Source organism: Bos indicus x Bos taurus, chromosome 7 (assembly GCF_003369695.1).
Source record: "Bos indicus x Bos taurus breed Angus x Brahman F1 hybrid chromosome 7, Bos_hybrid_MaternalHap_v2.0, whole genome shotgun sequence".
NCBI lineage: Eukaryota > Metazoa > Chordata > Mammalia > Artiodactyla > Bovidae > Bos > Bos indicus x Bos taurus.
The window spans coordinates 92999887-93019158 of record NC_040082.1 but is presented as its reverse complement, the minus strand read 5'-3'; the positions used below and the strand labels follow the sequence as shown (position 1 = coordinate 93019158).

Sequence of the window (19272 nt, the reverse complement as noted above, 5' to 3'; positions counted from 1 at the left end):
TGTAAAAGCTGCAGGACAACATCCTACCTAAGTGCCTTCTGGGAGAAACCTCGAAAACTAGGAACCTTCAAAAATACTTACATATTTAGGCTCCACCGCTGCTCCCGCATGGCATAACTGGACCTGCATGTTGCTGGGTATCACATCATCTTTACACTTGAAGGGAATCCCTCCGAAGAAAACAAAAGCAACCAAGTCAAACTTAACCCCAGCAAGTCTGCGTTCATCATCCCCTGCTTGAAATCCATCCATTGCCATGTTATACAATGCAACCATGAAAATGAACCAACTATAGCTACACACTACAGCAGTGATTCTGAGAAGCATGATAGCAAGTGAAGAAAGCAAGTCAGAAAAAACTATACATAATACAATACCACTTTTATAAAGCTCCAAAGCAAACCATACTAAACAAGGAATGTTTAGAGGGGGAATATTTTAAGTTCAGGAATTACAAACAAAGTTCCGAATGGGCCTCTCTTCAGAGGACTCAGGGATATGCATTGGCATTGATTATGTTCTAGTTCTTATGTTGCTAAGGCCTTAAGATATACTCATTTTATTATTATACCCCTTTGCCTCCATATAAGTTATCTATACTTCTAACACATCAAATAGTCCATAACTTAAAAATTTTTAAACCTTTCAAAGTTCCCCATGGTTCTCAGCAAAAAGACTACAAAATTCTTTACACAGCACACAAGTCCTGTAAAAGCTGACCTCTGCCCACATCCTCAGATGACATAAATGCCATTTCCCATGCCCTCCTCACTTTGCATTAGCCTCAGGGCCTTTGCACATGCTATCATTTGGAGCACTATGATCTCTACTCTTCATCTAGATAATCCACACTCTTCCTTCAAATTTCTGTTTAAATGACACTTCACAGAGCATATTAAATATCCCACTACACAATGCACAACAAAGTACACTGCAATTCTTCAATTATCACACTCATTGTGGCTATTAAATAATTATGCATGTGCTCCCTTCCCTAGACTATAAGCTCCATGAGGGTAGCTACCATGTCCATCATATCCAGGATTAAATCCTCAGGACCTAGTGCAGGGGACGGTTGAATTCATTAATTAGCAGATGCTCCAAAAATAATTTATCAAATGAGTGATTAATGAATGAACAAGTGAACAGAAAATAAGAGAATATGTAGATAAAGTTAAAAAAAAAAAAAGAGGAGAATCCAGAGAATGAGAAAAAGTGAGAATTCTACAAAGCAAGACACATATTCCATTGCCAAGACAGGTAAGGAGATGATTACTTTGGCAGCTGAAGTTGCCATGTTTCCAGGAGCCTTCTGGATTGGGATGAAAGCCTACAACGCAGCCACAGCTGTAGGAGCCCAGGGTGTTGGTGCAGACAGAATCTGGGCCGCATCGTGAGGGATCCTGAAGGCACTCGTCAATATCTGCAAAAAACTCAAAGATATCAAACAGTGCAGAGGAGTAAGGAGATTCTTCTTTCCAAGGAGGTCCAACAAACTTCCTACACCCCTATGCAGTCCGCCTTTTGATCTATGGAGTTGAGTTTGTCCATTGCTTGGTGCAAAGCCAGGGTGGCAGGTGCAAAAATAGCTCCCAGGGGTGTTGGTGCATGTCTCATTGAAAAGGCACCTGTCAAGGCACTCATCAACATCTGCGGGGTAGAGACCAGGCATGATGCAGATAGGTCACCAAGCCAACAAAAATCACACTTCCCCTTTCGAAGCAGAGGGTGCACATATGCTCAGTTGCTTCAGTCATGTTTGACTGTTTGTGACCCTGTGGACTGTAGCCCACCAGGCTCCTCTGTCCATGGGATTTTCTAGGGGAGAATGCTGGAGTGGATTGCCGTGTTCTCCTCCAGGGAATCTTCCCCACCCAGGAATGGAACCCACGTCACTTGCACCTCCTGCATTGCAGGCAGATTCTTTACCACTGAGCCACCAGGGAAGCCCCTCAAAGGAAAAAGTTCTTGCTAAAACATAACAGCCCAATCAGAGACTACATTTCCCAGAATCCTCTGCAGCTAGATGGGATCATATGACTAGCTTTCATTTATGGGATGTCAAGGAGTATGACATGTAACTTCTGGGCCAAGGGGTTAAGAAGTTGCTATACCTTTTATCTTTTTCCCCACCACTGACTGTAACCAGGAATTTCTTTTTAAAATCTTTTGGCCATGCCCACGTGGCCTAAGTGGAAGGTTAGTCCCCTAACCAAGGATGGAACTTGCACCCCTTACATTGGGAGCATGGAGTCTTAACCACTGGACCACTAGAGAAGTCCCTGGAACCAGGAATTCTAATGTCTTAAGGGATAGAAGAACCAAGAGATAGAAAGAAACTGGTTCCCTATATCACTCCATGGAGGAAAGTTGCCCCTCGGCCAAGTATATCCGTATTGGATTGGTGTGAGGGTAAGAAATCTCTATTTTGTTGATCTAGTTCTCAACTGAGGGACCTTGGGCAATGTCTGGAGAAATTTTTAGTGGTCACTTGGATCCAATGGGTAGAGACCAAAGACCCTGACAAATATCCTATAAGGCACAGATCAGCATCCCTGACACACAACAAAGAGCTATCCAGCCCCAAAGTCAATAATACCAAAGTTGAGGAACCCTGGCCATCTAACCAATGTCCCTCTGAGTGTTTCTGAGCCAGCTGCCATGCTCTGAGGAAGCCCAAGCAGCCATGAGGAAAACTCCATAAGGAAAACTGAAGGGCCAGCTGAACTCCCAGCCAGAGGCCGTTGCCAACTACCAGCCATGTAAGCAAGGTTATTTTGGACCTGCCAACCATGCTAGGGCCCCAAAAAAACCATATGGTCAACCCACAGAATCATGGGGAAAGACAAATGACTTGGTACTTCCCTGGTGATTCAGTAGTTAAGAATCTATCTTCCAAAACAGGGGACACGGGTTCAATCCTTGGTTGCGGAACTAAGATTTCAAATGCCATGGAGCAACTAAGCCTGCACGCCCCAATGAAAGATCCCATGTACCATGACAAGACCCAAAGCAGCCAAACAAACAAATACTTTTTTTAAAAGAACAAATGACTGTTGTGATAAGTCATCACCATGTTTCAAAGTAGTTTGACACCCACTGAGAAGTCCCCAGAAATGGCGGGAAGAGTTACCTGCACACTTGAAAGCCTCAGGTTTTTCAGGGCTCCACACGCCAGGTGAAAAGAACCCCGGCAAGCAGGAGCAGCTGTATTTTCCTGGGATGTTGGTGCAGACAGAACTGGGACCACAAAGAGTTGAGTTCCTGGAACATTCGTCCACATCTAAGCAAAAAATCAAAATGCAGAAGAACGATGAGAGTACAGTAGCGGCTCACAGTCCCATCACTGACTAGAGCCAATGGGTTTCCCTGACTCCTTCAGGCTCACCTTCTTAAACATATTTGTGTCACTACGAAAAGAAAGCATTTAGAGACATGTATGTGACCCATGCAAATCTTCTGATGAGGATCCCCCACAGCTCAGGACAAACTCCACACTCCTCATTAGAACATGTAAGACCCTGAGAGTCTGTTCCCAGCTGAGCTCATTTTTTCCTTTCTTTTTTTTTTTTTTTTCCTAAGATTTTTTTATGTTGATCAAGGCTTCCCTAGTGAGTCAGTGGTAAAGAATCTGCCTGTCAAATCAAGACACATGAGTTCGATCCTTCAGTCCAGAAGATACCCTGGAGAAGGAAATGGCAACCCAATCCCATATTCTTGCCTGGATAAACCCATGGACAGAGGAGTCTACAGTCCACAGGGTTGCAAAAGAATCAGACATGACTTAGCGGCCAAACAACATTATTTTAAAGTTTTTACTGAATTTGTTACAATATTGCTTCTGTTTTATGTTTTGGAATTTTGGCTGTGAGGCAAGTGGGATCTTAACTCCCCAGCCAGGGGTCAAACCTGTACCCACTGCATTGGAAGGTGAAGTCTTAGCCACTGGACTGCCAGGGAAGTCTCTCATATTTTGCTTCTAATGCCTTCATAATCCATGATTCAAATTCATCGATTACCTGTAGGTTCATGAGGCTCATTCTCTCTCACCTGTGTTCCCTCAGCCTCAAATTCATCACTCCCCTCTTTTGTTAATGAATTTCAATTCCTCTGCAAGGAATCACTATATCCAAGTGGAGGGGTAGAGAGCATGGATGTCATGAGTTCAAAGCCTGGCTCTGACCCTTATAATCTGTGTTTTACTGGATGTTATTGAGTGAATTATGTCTCCCCAAAATTCATAAGTTGAAGGCCTCCTCTCCCTCAGTGGGATGGCATTTGGATGTGGAAAACAATTAGGTTTAGATAAGATCTTGAGTGTGGAGCTCTCGTGATGGGATTAATGCCCTAAAAAGAAGAGGAAGAGGGGCTTTCCTGATGGTCCAGTGGTTAAGAATCTGCCCTGCAATGCAGGGGATGCAGGTTCGATGCCTGGTCAGGGAGTTAATATCCCACGTGCCATGGAGCAACTAAGCCCTCACACTGCAACTACTGAGCGTGTGTGCCACAACTACTGAGTCCATGCACCACAGGGAAGACTATGAGTACCACAATTAAGACACGGCACAGCCAAATAAATATGATGCAACCTGTGTAAAACAGAAATACATGTTATACTTTTGAAACAAGAGGCAAAACGCAAGAGCTCTCTCTCTCTCTGCCATGTGGGGACACAGCAAGAATGCAGCTCTGTACAAGGCAGGAACAGAGCTCTCTCCAGAACCTAACCATGTTGATACTTAATCTTGGACCTCCAGCCTCCAAAACTGTGAGATAATAAATCTCTGTTGGTGAAGCCCCCACCCCCAGTCTATGGTACCTTGTTATGGCAGTCTGAGCTAATACACTGGATAAGAAAAGTCATCTCTCTGTGTCTCTGTTTCCTCATCTTTAAAATGAAAGCAATAATAGAACCCACCCAATTGAGTTGTTCAGAGGATTAAATAAGATGATGAGATCAAACCAGTCAATCTTAAAGGAAATCAACCCTCAATATTCATTGGAAGGACTGATGCTGAAACTGAAGCTCCAACACTTTGGCCGCCTGATGTGAAGGGCCACCTAATCAGAAAAGATCCTGATGCTGGGAAAGATTGAGCACAGAAGAAGGGGACGACAGAGGACGAGATGGTTGGATGGCATCCCCTACTCAATGGACATGAGTTTGAGCAAACTATGGGACATAGTGAAAAACAGGGAAGTCTGGCATGCTCAAAGAGACAGACATGACTTAGTGACTGAACAACAATAAATATCTTTAAATACTCAGAATGGAATCTGGGACAGAGCAAATATTATAGACGTATTCACTAGCTAACATAAAAAATGCACTGCAAACGTGTTGCACTTTCTTTGTGGCAGGCAATGAGGAAAATCTTTTACAGGCATCCACATCATGGAAGCTCACAGCAGCCCTATGAATTGCAAACTAGTATTCCCATTTTTCAGAGGAGAAAACCGAGGCTTCAAAACTGTGCAAAATCACGTATCTTGTGAAAAGCACAACTGCAATTTAAATCCAGGTTCTGTCTGGCTCAGGTATCTTTACATGACAGCTTTCCAAGCTGCCTTGAGTCTCAGGGACTGGGAATTTGAGGATTAAGTTGATATCTGTCCTGCACAGGCCCACCCTGAGATGCTAGTGGTTGCAACCTGATTCAGAGGCAGAAGGGCATGGTGGCTGGGGTATGAAGTCACACTGGGAAGAGCTGAGTCTTAACTCTCTTATTTCCTTTCTACTTGACCTTGGCGATTCCATCATAATGGAGGCTGTTCCTCATCTGTAAGATGGGTATAAAATACCATTGTACCATCAGTTTGTTGGGAGGACTGAATGAACACGTCTGGAAGAGCTTAGTGTCTTGGCTTGTCCAGACCACTGCACCTACTGTTTACTCTTCCTGGAACACCCTTCCCCAGATACCCAGGATGTCACTCCTTCAGGTCTTATATCAAAAATCAACTTCTCAGCATGACTTCTCTCTACCACTCTATTAAAACTACATCACCCTCATGTATTCCCTATTCACCTTTCCTTGAACTATCCCTGACACACAAGATTTCCCTGCATGCATTTTGTTGTTACCTTCCTCTCCCCACATTTCATGATAAGTTCCAGGAGAACAAGTAATTTTTACCTGTGTTACTCACTGCTGTATCCTTCATCCCTAGAATAATGCTTGGCATATACTAGGTGCTCAAGAAGTATTTGTAGAATGAATACATGAATGAATGATTGATTATTGGCTTCAGCTCTACAGACAAGAGCTTTGGACTCAGCTGAGATCCACTTCAACTTCTTTCCCACCACTTCTGTCTTTGCAAACACATTGGACTTGACTCTTCACTTACCTTTACTTACCCTTCACTTACCTTCACATGTCTCTCCTGGTCCCTGGAAATTCTTCTTTCCACTTCTGGATTGAAAACCCGGGTTGCAGACACAAGAGTAGCTTCCAAGACTGTTGTGGCAAGTCGAATGCTCTGGGCAACTTCTGGGATTGGCACATTCGTCCACATCTGGTGAGTAGAAATCAAAACCCATGTCAAAGAAGGAGAAGTGGTAAAGATGGGACACTACAAACAGATTATCTCCCCTTGACCCTCCCCAATATCCAGACTTTCCCCTTCTCCCTAACCTCATTTTAATTAGGCATGGCCATGAGAATACATTCTGGTCAATTGTATGCACACAAAAAGTGACAAATAGTTTCAAACCATAATTATCATAGATTGTAGAAATGGCTGTCATGTTTTACTCCTCCCTGTGTCCAACCTTGGTATGGGGCTTGTGCCATACAATGTGACATTGCCATTCATCTCTCTAATGTGTGGAGTTGGATTCTGTAGCCCTTCACTCTAGCTGGCTCTAGGACTTGCACTAGCCAATAAATACAGCAGAAGCAACGTGGTGGCACTTCCAAACAGACCTCAGGAAACCTATTTCTGTTCATACTTTGGGTCCCTTACCTCTGTCATATGAACAAACCCCAGGATAATAAGAAAAAAACAAAGTGAAAGAGACACAGATCATCCTGGATGAGCTGCAGATATATGAGGCAGCCCAGCCAAGATCAGCAAAGCTGACACACAGCTGACCACAAACACATGCACTAGCCCAGTGGAGACCTAAAGAACTGACCAGAGCAGAGCCCAACCTAAATTTCCAACATGTGGAATTAAGAAATAAACAAATGGTGGTTGTTTTAGCCACTAACTTATGGGGTCATTTGTTACTCAGCAATAGCTAACTGCTACAAATATAGCTAACTGATGCAAATAGATCAGAAGTGTCAGAGATGATTTCAAAATATCTCTAACTCCAAGCCAAGGTAATATGTTGAGGGCTTGATCACTCTATGCCTTGCTTATGGAATCACCCTCCATTCAGATCATTAATAATGCTGCCTCAGACTCAGGAATTGAAACCCATATCTCTTGGTGACAGTATTCTGCTTGTAGTGTGCAGAATAGATTTGAGAAAGCAACACTAGAAAAATGGAGAGACTAGTGAGGAGGCCACTGTAATAATGATGGAACTTAAACCAAGGATGGAAAAGAGTAGAGATTCAAGACATATTTAGCAGGTAGATTGCCCAATACATAATGACTGATTTAATATGGAAGGGAAGGGAATATCAAGAATAACTCTCAGGTCTTCATTCAAATACTTTTCAGGAAAAAATTCTGAATTTTGGATCTGAGCTTTCCCCAGGACAGAATTTATCTCAGTGCTAATGACACATGGGACCAGATTATTCTTGGTTGTGGGGAGGCTGTGATGTGCATTGGAGGATGTTTAGCAGGATCTCTGCTCTCTACCCAGAGACTGACCAGTTGATTAACACAAACTACCCACCAACATCACCAGAATGGAAAACCAAAACTATCTCCAGATACTGTCACATCTCCCACCAGTGAGGTGTAAATCAGGCTAGACCTTGAGCCATGAAGTATTCTAAATACAGCCTGAGCCACAGCTTAATTCATATAAGACACTCAACAGGAATTCAAATTCAGCTTCTTCTACTTCATAGCTGTGTATCCTTGGATTAATGATTTTACCTCTCTGAGCCTCAAGAAGATCATTAAGAACATAATCTTTACCTCATAGGAACATCAAGTAAAGTTCTTAATTAATTGAGTAGCTAAAAAAGAAGATCAAGTTCTCTATACTTTCACAGATGGAATTTTTAGAGGTGAATCCAACATCACAGCTGCAGCGGAAGCTTCACAAAGAGTTGGTGCACTCAGAATGCTCTGGGCAGACCCCATGGGAGAGGCATTCATTAATGTCTGAGAAACAGTGGAGGAGAGTGAGCAGACTAAAGATTAGGTGTCTCAGTTTAGTACACCATGTACTCAACTCAATAGGAGTTGTCTACCAAAGACCCAAGCCTGAGAGTCTGAGTGCATTACCTGTGCAGGTAAAATGACCTGACTTTCCAGGGATCCAATTATTTCCAGTGGGAGAAGAGAAACCAGTCAAACAGCTGCACTCATACCTTCCTGGCAGGTTTCTGCAGCTTGAGTTAGGACCACAAGTTGGGGGCGTTTGAGAACATTCATCTATATCTGGAGAGAAAGAGAGACAGAGTTACAACTTGTCATCATCTTGTGAAATAGTTTGTATTTTCCAAAGATACTAGAAACAATGTCTTTCATTCCTAATGCCCTTAATTCAATGTCCTTTCTTTGATACTCCTTCCATCAAGCAATGAGGTTTATATTTCCTCCCCTTGAATCACAGCATGCGTGTGACTGGTGGTGGAGACACCAGCTCATAAAAAGACCATGCTAAGTCATCACAGTATCACACACTTCCACCTGGTTCTCTTGAGATGCCCATGCTTGATTCAGCTGCCATAGTGTGAGGAAGCTCAACTAGCCATGAAAAAAGCAGCTCTCATGGAGAAGAACTTAGACCTCCAGCTTACAACTCTGGCAGAGCTGCCAGCCAACAGCAAGCACCACCTTCACCTTGTGAGGGAGCCCCTTTCAAAGTGGATCCTCTAGCCCACAGTTGAACCAACACAACTGTCACTGCATGGAGGAATGTCAAGCCGTCATCAGCAAACTCAGCCCAAATACATGATGGTGTTTTGCTTGTTGTCTGATTCTCTCACCATGATAAGAAGTTCCAGTAGAATAAATGCTTTTTTCTGTGTTATCACAGTATCCTCCATCCCTAGAATAATTCTTGGCATATAGTAGGTGCTCAAGAAGTGTTTGTTGAATGCATGCATGAATGAATCCATTGCTATAGGCTTTAGCTTTGCATATGAGGGCTTTGAACTCAGCTAAGACCCACCTTAACTTCTCCCCACCACTTCTGTCTTTTCAAACACATTGGACTTGATTCCCCAGAAGACCCCTGCACATACTTTGACACATCTCTCCTGGCCCCTGGAAACTTTTCTTTCCACTTCTGGATTGAAAACCCGGGTTGCAGACACAAGAGTAGCTTCCAAGACTGTTGTGACAAGTGGAATGCTCTGGGCAACTTCTGGGATTGGCACATTCATCCACATCTGGTGAGTAGAAATGAAAGCCCGGGTCAAGGTAGAAGAAGCAGTGAGAACAGAACACTGCAAACAAGAGATTCATTCTGCCTATTCTCCACCAGATGTCCCCCCCACACACACACCCTGCAATATCCAGACTTTCTCATGCTTTCTAAGTTCCCTTGCAATTAGGCATGACATGACAATAAATTCTGGCCGATTGTATGCAAGCAAAAGGCGGGCATTCTTTTGAAACTGTAATGATTATAGATTGCAGAGATGGTTGTCATCCTTTACTCCTCCCTGTGTCCCCACTTTGGGATGAGGTTTGTGCTACACAATGTGACTTTGCCACTCCCTTCTTTAAGATGTGGAGTTTGGTTCACCAGTCCTTGACTGTAGCTGGCTCTATGACTTTCACTGTCCAATTGAAATGCCAGAAGCAATGTGGGGCCACTTCCAAACTTAGACCTCTAGAAACCTATTTGCTTCTGCTCATATATTGGGCCCCTTGCCTCTGCCATTTGAACAAACCTCAGGTTAATAAGAAAAAGACAAAGGAAAAGAGAGAAGGATCATCCCAGATGAGTCCCAGATATGTGAGACAGCCAGCCAAGATTGGCATAGCTGACACACAGCTAACCACAAACCCATGAACAAGCCCAGTGGCGACCAGAAGAACTGAGCAGCAGAGTCTAACCTAAGGTGCCAACACATGGAATCAAGATATTAAAAATTGTGGTTGTTAAGCCACTAACGTTTGGGGTGATTTGTTACTCAGCAATAGCCAACTGCTTCAAAGATCATAAATGTCAGAGATGACTTCAAATATCTCTAACTTCAAGATGATGTATCCAAGATCCATCCTCACTATAAATAAATAATAGTGTTGTTCAGACTCAGGAAAATGGAGCCCTTAACTCCTGGTGAGAGTGTTACATACTGGCTGCAGTGTAAATGATAGATCTGAGGGAGCAACATTACAAACAGTGAGAAGACTGCTGCAATCATGTTGGAACCCAAACCAAGGACGGAAAAGACTGGAGAGATTCAAGACACATTTAGCAGGTAGATTGGCCAATGACATGATGACTCATTTAATATGGAAAGGGGGCAAGGATCAAGAATAACTCTCAGACACTGATGTATAGAACAGTCTTATGGACTCTGTGGGAGAGGGAAAGGGTGGGAAGATTTGGGAGAATGGCACTGAAACATGTAAATATCATGTATGAAACGAGATGCCAGTTCAGGTTCGATGCACGATGCTGGATGCTTGGGGCTAGTGCACTGGGACGACCCAGACGGAGGGTATGGGGAGGGAGGAAGGAGGAGGGTTCAGGATGGGGAACACATGTATACCTGTGGTGGATTCATTTTGATATTTGGCAAAACTAATGCAATTATGTAAAGTTTAAAAATAAAATTAAATTAAAAAAGAATAACTCTCAGGTCTTCATTCAAATACCTTTTAGGGAAAAGTTCTAACATTTGGGTCTGAGATCTCCCTGGGAAGGAGTGTCTCTATCTCAGTACTATTTACATTTGGGATCAATCATTCTTGCTTGCGGGAAGGTTATTCTGTGCATTGGAGGATGTTTAGCAGGATCTCTGGTCTCTACCCACCAGTTGCCAGTTATACAAACCAACCCACCGCCACCACCAGTTTGGACAAAAGTGTCTCCAGACATTGTCAGTATCACCCCCGGCCCCAGCAGGGCACAAATCAGGCTAGGGACTGAGTCCTCCAGTACTCTCAAATACTGCTTGACCCACTGCTTAACTCATAGTACACCCTCAACAAGAGTTCAAACCCATGTTTTTCCACAGACTAGCTGTGTATCCTTGACCTAGTCACTTTACTTTTATGGGCCTTATTTGGATCATTCCTAAAATGGAGATCAAAATCTCTAGCTCATAGGATCATCAAATAAAGTTCTTAATTAATTAAGTAGCTAAAAGAAATCAGGTTCTCTGTACCTTCACAGGTGGAGTTTCCAGAGGTGAATCCAACTTTGCAGCTGCAACGGTAGCTTCCCAAAGAGTTGGTGCACTCAGAATGCTCAGGGCAGACCCCATGGGAGAGGCATTCATTAATGTCTGAGGAGGAGTGGAAGAGAGTGAGCAGACCAAAGATTAGGTGTCCAAGTTTAGCACACTATGTACTCAACTCAATAGGAGTAGTCTACAAAAGACCCAAGCCTGAGAATCTGAGCTCATTACCTGTACAGGTGAAATGACCTGGCTTTCCAGAGATCCAGTTATTTCCCGTGGGAGAAGAGAAACCAGTCAAACAGCTGCACTCATACCTTCCTGGCAGGTTTCTGCACCTTGAGTTAGGACCACAAGGTGGGGGCTTTTGAGAACATTCGTCTATATCTGGAGAGAAAGAGAGTCCAAGTTACACATTTTCTTCAAATAAAGCTGGGATCTTCCAAAGATTGTTGAAACAATGTCTTCTATTCCATATGCCCTTCACTCAGTGTCTCTTCTTGGGTATGTCTTCCATCGAGCAGGGTCTATATTTCCTCCTCTTGAATCTGAGCATGTTTGTGACTATGCAGTGGTGACACTAGGTCATAAAAGTATTGTGCTAAGTCACAAAAACATCACACACTTTCACCTTGTTCTTTTGGAATTCTCATGCTTGACTCAGGCACCATACTCTGAGGAAGCTCAAAGAGCCATGATAAAACAGTTCATGTGGAGAAGAACTAAGACCTCCAGCCCACAGCTTCATTCAGCACCGGCTTCACCTTGTGAGTGAGCCCCCTTTAAAGTGGATCTTCTAGCCCCCAGTTGAACTAGCTCAACTGGCACTTTGTGGAACAAAGTCAAGTCATCCTCACCAAAGTCCACCCAAAGAGCAGATGCATGCATGTATGTTGCTTCTCATCTGTTTCTCCCCACCCACAACAAGAAGTTTCAGGAGAACAAATATTTTTGCCTGTGTTACTCACTGCAATATCCTCCATCCCTCGAATAGTGCTTTTCTATATAGCAGGTGCTCAAGAAGTGTCTGTTGAATGAACCCATGAATCGATGTATTGGCTTCAGTTCTGCAGACAAGACTTTGAACTCAGCTAAGACCTACCTCAACTTATAACTCTTCCTCCAGAACTGCTGTCTTTCCAAACAGATGGACTTGATTTCCCAGAAGACCCCTGCACCTACCTTGACATGTCTCCCCTGGTCCCTGGAAACTCTTCTTTCCACTTCTGGATATATATCCTGAGTTGCAGGCACAAGAGTAGCTTCCAACACTGTTGTGGCAAGTTGAATGCTCTGGGCAACTTCTGGGATTGGCACATTCATCCACATCTGGTGAGTAGAAATGAAAACTCAGATCAAGGCAGAGGAAGAAGCAAGGACAGGGGACTGAAACAGGAGATTCACTCTACCTGTTCACCACCTGATGCTCCCAAATACCCAGATTTTCCCCTTCTCCAAAACTTCCCTTGCAGTTAGGCATGACGTGAGAATAATTCTGGTCAACTGTATGCACACACAAATAGTTTCAAGCATAATGATCATTGATTGCAGGAATGGCTTTACTATGAGTAAAGGAATCATCCTTTACTCCTCCCTGTGTCCACACCTTGGGATGAGGTTGGTGCTACACAATGCAACCTTGCCACTCTTCCCTTTAAGATGTGGGGTTTGGTTCACCACCTCTTCACTCTATCTGGTTCTGTGACTTGCTTTCAACAAAGAAGTACAGCTGAAGGAAAGTGGTGCCTGTTCCAAACTTAGACTTCAAGAAGCCTATTTGTTTCTGCTTATGCATTGGGCCCCTTCCCTCTACCATATGAACCAACCTCAGGCTAATAACAGAAAAGACAAAGTAGAAGAGAGATGGGTCATCCCAGATGAGTCCCAGATATGTGAGACAGCCCAGCCAAGATCAGCAAAGCTGACACACAGCTGACCACAAACACAGCAACAAGCCCAGTGGAGACTTAAAGGCCTGACCAGCAGAGCCCAACTCAAAGTGCCAGCACATGGTCAAGAGATAAATAAGTGGTGTTTGTTTTAGCCACTAACCTATGGGATGATTTATTACTCTGCAATAGCTAACTGCTACAAATAGACCAAAAACATCAGAGATGACTTCAAATATCTCCATTCAAAATCAGGTAAAATGTAATAATCTCTACATCGTAGCATCATCAAATGAAGTTCTTAATTAATTGAATAGGTAAAGAAGATCAGCTTCTCTACACATTCCCTGACTGAGGATGTTAGAGCTGAATTCAACTTGGTAGCTGCAATGGTAGCTTAACAGTTGGTGCACTCAGAATGCTCTGGGAAGACCCCACTAGAAAGGCATTCATTAACCTCTGAGGAGCAGTGGAGAAGAGTGAGCAGATAAAGATTAGGTGTCTAAGGTAAGAACACATATGTGCACATGTGTGCTAAGTCACTTCAGTCGTGTCTGAATCTTTGTGACCCTATGGGCTGTGGCCCACCAGGCTACTCTGTCCATGAGATTCTCCAGGCAAGAATACTGGAGTGGGTTGCCATGCCCTCCTCAAGGGGATCTTCCTGACCCAGGGATCAAGCCTGTGTCTCCTGCATTTGTAAGCAGGTTCTTTAGCACCTGGGAAACCCCCAAGGAACTTATGCACTCAACACAATCGGAACTGTCCACAAAAGACCCAAGCCTGAGAGCCTGAGCACATTACCTGTACAGAGGAAATGACCTGGCTTTCCAGGGATCCAATTATTTCCAGAGACAGAGTTACAAATTGTCTTAATCTTATGAAATAGTTTGCATTTTCCAAAGATACTAGAAACAATGTCTTTCATTCCTAATGCCCTTAATTCAATGTCCTTTCTTTGATACTCCTTCCATCAAGCAATGAGGTTTATATTTCCTCCCCTTGAATCACAGCATGCGTGTGACTGTGGTGGTGGAGACACCAGCTCATAAAAAGACCATGCTAAGTCATCACAGTATCACACACTTCCACCTGGTTCTCTTGAGATGCCCATGCTTGACTCAGCTGCCATACTGTGAGGAAGCTCAACTAGCCATGAAAAAAGCAGCTCTCATGGAGAAGAACGTAGGCCTCCAGCTTACAACTCTGGCAGAGCTGCCAGCCAACAGCAAGCACCACCTTCACCTTGTGAGGGAGCCCCTTTCAAAGTGGATCCTCTAGCCCACAGTTGAGCCAACACAACTGTCACTGCATGGAAGAATGTCGAGCCGTCATCAGCAAACTCAGCCCAAATACATGATGGTGTTTTGTTTGTTGTCTGATTCTCTCACCATGATAAGAAGTTCCAGTAGAATAAATGCTTTTTTCTGTGTTATCACAGTATCCTCCATCCCTAGAATAATTCTTGGCATATAGTAGGTGCTCAAGAAGTGTTTGTTGAATGCATGCATGAATGAATCCATTGCTATTGGCTTCAGCTTTGCATATGAGGGCTTTGAACTCAGCTAAGACCCACCTCAACTTCTCCCCACCACTTCTGTCTTTTCAAACACATTGGACTTGATTCCCCAGAAGACCCCTGCACATACCTTGACACATCTCTCCTGGCCCCTGGAAACTTTTCCTTCCACTTCTCGATTGAAAACCCGGGTTGCAGACACAAGAGTAGTTTCCAAGACTGTTGTGGCAAGTCGAATGGTCTGGGCAACTTCTGGGATTGGCACATTCATCCACATCTGGTGAGTAGAAATGAAAGCCCGGGTCAAGGTAGAAGATGCAGTGAGAACAGAACACTGCAAACAGGAGATTCATTCCACCTGTTCTCCACAAGATGTACCCCCGCCCCCCACAATATCCAGACTTTCACTTTCTTTCTAAGTTCCCTTGCAATTAGGCATGATAGGAGAATAAATTCTGGCCAATTCTATGCAAGAAAAAGGCGGGTATTCGTTTCAAACTGTAATGATTATAGATTGCAGAAGTGGTTGTCATCCTTTACTCCTCTCTGTGTCCCCACTTTGGGATGAGGTTTGTGCTACACAATGTGACTTTGCCACTCCCTTCTTTAAGATGTGGAGTTTGGTTCACCAGTCCTTGACTCTAGCTGGCTCTATGACTTGCACTGTCCAATTGAAATGGCAGAAGCAATGTGGTGCCACTTCCAAATTTAGACCTCAGAAACCTATTTGCTTCTCCTCATGCATTGGGTCCCTGGCCTCTGCCATTTGAACAAACCTCAGGCTAATAAGAAAAAGACAAAGGGAAAGAGAGAAGGATCATCCCAGATGAGTCCCAGATGTGTGAGACAGCCCAGCCAAGATTGGCAAAGCTGACACACAGCTGACCACACACAGGAACAAGCCCAGTGGAGACCAGAAGAGTATTGTGCTAAGTCATAAAATCATCACACACTTTCACCTTGTTCTTTTGGAATTCTCATGCTTGACTCAGGCACCATACTCTGAGGAAGCTCAAAGAGCCATGATAAAACATGATAAAGCTCATGTGGAGAAGAATTAAGACCTCCAGCCCACAGCTTCATTCAGCACCAGCTTCACCTTCTGAGTGAGCCCCCTTTAAAGTGGATCTTCTAGCCCCCAGTTGAACAAGCTCAACTGGCACTTTGTGGAACAAGGTCAAGTCATCCTCACCAAAGTCAGCCCTAATACCAGATGCATGCACGTATGTTGCTTCTCATCTGTTTCTCCCCACCCTCAACAAAAAGTTTCAGGAGAACAAATGTTTTGCCTGTGTGACTCCCTGCAGTATCCTCCATCCCTCGAATAGTGCTTTTCTATATAGCAGGTGCTCAAGAAGTGTTTGTTGAATGAACCCATGAATGGATGAATTGGCTTCAGTTCTGCAGACAGGATTTTGAACTCAGCTGAGACCTACCTCAACTTCTAACTCTTCCTCCAGCACTGCTGTCTTTCTAAACAGATTGGAGTTGATTCCACAGAAGACACCTGCACCAACCTTGACATGTCTCCCCTGGTCCCTGGAAAGTCTTCTTTCCACTTCTGGAGTTATATCCTGGGTTGCAGGCACAAGAGTAGCTTCCAAGACTGTTGTGGCAAGTCGAATGCTCTGGGCAACTTCTGGGATTGGCACATTCATCCACATCTGGTGAGTAGAAATGAAAACCCAGTTCAAGGCAGAGGAAGAAGAAAGGACAGGGGACTGAAACAGGAGACTCACTCCACCTGTTCGCCACCTGATGCTCCCAAATACCCAGATTTTCCCCTTCTCCAAAACTTCCCTTGCAGTTAGCCATGACGTGAGAATAAATTCTGGCCAATTGTATGCACACAAAAGGGTGGAAAATAGTTTCAAGCCATAATGATCATTGATTGCAGAAATGGCTGTCATCCTTTACTCCTCCCTGTGTCCACACCTTGGGATGAGGTTTGTGCTACAAAATGTGACCTTGTCACTCTTTTCTTTAAGATGTGGGGTTTGGTTCACCACCTCTTCACTCTATCTGGTTCTGTGACTTGCTTTCAACCAAAAAGTACAGCTGAAGGAAAGTGGTGCCAGTTCCAAACTTAGACCCCAAGAAGCCTATTTGTTTCTGCTTATACACTGGGCCCCTTGCCTCTACCATATGAACAAACCCCAAGCTAATATCAAAAAAAGACAAAGTAGAAGAGAGATGGGTCATCCCAGATGAGTCCCAGATATGTGAGACAGCCCAGCCAAGATCAGCAAAGCTGACACACAACTGACCACAAACACAGGAACAAGCCCAGTGGAGACTTAAAGACCTGACCAGCAGAGCCCAACTCAAAGTGCCAACACATGGTCAGGAGACAAATAAATGGTGTTTGTTTTAGTCACTAACCTATGGGATGATTTATTACTCCACAATAGCTAGCTGCTACAAATAGACCAGAAGCATCAGCTGCTGCTAAGTCACTCCACTCGTGTCCGACTCTGGCGAATCCATAGATGGCAGCCCACCAGGCTCCCCAGTCCTTGGGATTCTCCAGGCAAGAACACTGGAGTGGGTTGCCATTTCCTTCTCCAATGCATGAAAGTGAAAAGGGAAAGTGAAGTCGCTCAGTCATGTCTGACTCTTGGCGACCCCATGGACTGCGGCCCACCATGCTCCTCCGTCCATGGGATTTGCCAGGCAAGAATACTGGAGTGAGGTGCCATTGCCTTCTCCAAGAAGCATCAGAGATGACTTCAAATATCTCCATTCAAAATCAGGGAGAAAATCATAATCTCTACCTCATAGCATCATCAAATGAAGTTCTTAATTAATTGAATAGGTAAAGAAGATCAGCTTCTCTACACATTCCCTGACTGAGGATGTTAGAGCTGAATTCAACTTGGTAGCTGCAATGGTAGCTTAACAGTTGGTGCACTCAGAATGCTCTGGGAAGACCCCACTAGAAAGGCATTCATTAACCTCTGAGGAGCAGTGGAGAAGAGTGAGCAGATAAAGATTAGGTGTCTAAGGTAAGAACACATATGTGCACATGTGTGCTAAGTCACTTCAGTCGTGTCTGAATCTTTGTGACCCTATGGGCTGTGGCCCACCAGGCTACTCTGTCCATGAGATTCTCCAGGCAAGAATACTGGAGTGGGTTGCCATGCCCTCCTCAAGGGGATCTTCCTGACCCAGGGATCAAGCCTGTGTCTCCTGCATTTGTAGGCAGGTTCTTTAGCACCTGGGAAACCCCCAAGAAACTTATGCACCCAACACAATCAGACCTGTCCACAAAAAACCCAAGCCTGAGAGCCTGAGCACATTACCTGTACAGGGGAAATGACCTGGCTTTCCAGGGATCCGATTATTTCCAGAGACAGAGTTACAAATTGTCTTCATCTTGTGAAATAGTTTGCATTTCCCAAAGATACTAGAAACAATGTCTTTCATTCCTAATGCCCTTAATTCAATGTCCTTTCTTTGATACTCCTTCCATCAAGCAATGAGGTTTATATTTCCTCCCCTTGAATCACAGCATGCGTGTGACTGTGGTGGTGGAGACACCAGCTCATAAAAAGACCATGCTAAGTCATCACAGTATCACACACTTCCACCTGGTTCTCTTGAGATGCCCATGCTTGACTCAGCTGCCATACTGTGAGGAAGCTCAACTAGCCATGAAAAAATGCAGCTCTCAAGGAGAAGAACTCAGACCTCCAGCTTCCAACTCTGGCAGAGCTGCCAGCCAACAGCCAGCACCACCTTCACCATGTAAGTGAGCCCCTTTCAAAGTGGATCCTCTAGCCCGCAGCTGAGCCAACACAACTGTCACTGCATGGAAGAATGTCAAGCCGTCATCAGCAAACTCAGCCCAAATACATGATGGTGTTTTGTTTGTTGTCTGATTCTCTCACCATGATAAGAAGTTCCAGTAGAATAAATGCTTTTTTCTGTGTTATCACAGTATCTTCCATCCCTAGAATAATGCTTGGCATATAGTAGGTGCTCAAGAAGTGTTTGTTGAATGCATGCATGAATGAATCCATTGCTATTGGCTTCAGCTTTGCATATGAGGGCTTTGAACTCAGCTAAGACCCACCTCAACTTCTCCCCACCACTTCTGTCTTTTCAAACACATTGGACTTGATTCCCCAGAAGACCCCTTCAAATACCTTCACACATCTCTTTTAGCCCCTGGAAACTTTTCCTTCCACTTCTGGATTGAAAACCAGGGTTGCAGACACAAGAGTAACTTCCAGGACTGTTGTGGCAAGTGGAATGCTCTGGGCAACTTCTGGGATTGGCACATTCGTCCACATCTGGTGAGTAGAAATCAAAACCCATGTCAAAGAAGGAGAAGCAGCAAAGATGGGACACTACAAACACAAGATTG

General features: G+C 44.1%; 1 protein-coding gene across 5 annotated transcripts in view; it reads right to left on the bottom strand.

Annotated features, from left to right (window-relative positions):
• ADGRE1 (adhesion G protein-coupled receptor E1) overlaps positions 1–19272 on the bottom strand; it is a 66344-nt gene that overhangs the window by 28982 nt on the left and 18090 nt on the right. Inside the window, exons 6-17 of one of the 5 annotated variants that reach the window (XM_027547479.1) lie at positions 19052–19198; positions 16421–16567; positions 15034–15180; positions 12678–12824; positions 11727–11882; positions 11484–11603; positions 9384–9530; positions 8419–8574; positions 6373–6519; positions 3134–3283; positions 1277–1423; positions 82–170 (exon numbers count right to left, since the gene is read on the bottom strand). In XM_027547479.1, coding sequence (XP_027403280.1) covers positions 82–170; positions 1277–1423; positions 3134–3283; positions 6373–6519; positions 8419–8574; positions 9384–9530; positions 11484–11603; positions 11727–11882; positions 12678–12824; positions 15034–15180; positions 16421–16567; positions 19052–19198 — 1700 coding nt within the window. The remainder of the gene's footprint in view (positions 1–81; positions 171–1276; positions 1424–3133; positions 3284–6372; positions 6520–8418; positions 8575–9383; positions 9531–11483; positions 11604–11726; positions 11883–12677; positions 12825–15033; positions 15181–16420; positions 16568–19051; positions 19199–19272) is intronic. The other 4 variants (XM_027547480.1, XM_027547481.1, XM_027547482.1 and 1 more) reach the window with 4 other exon arrangements.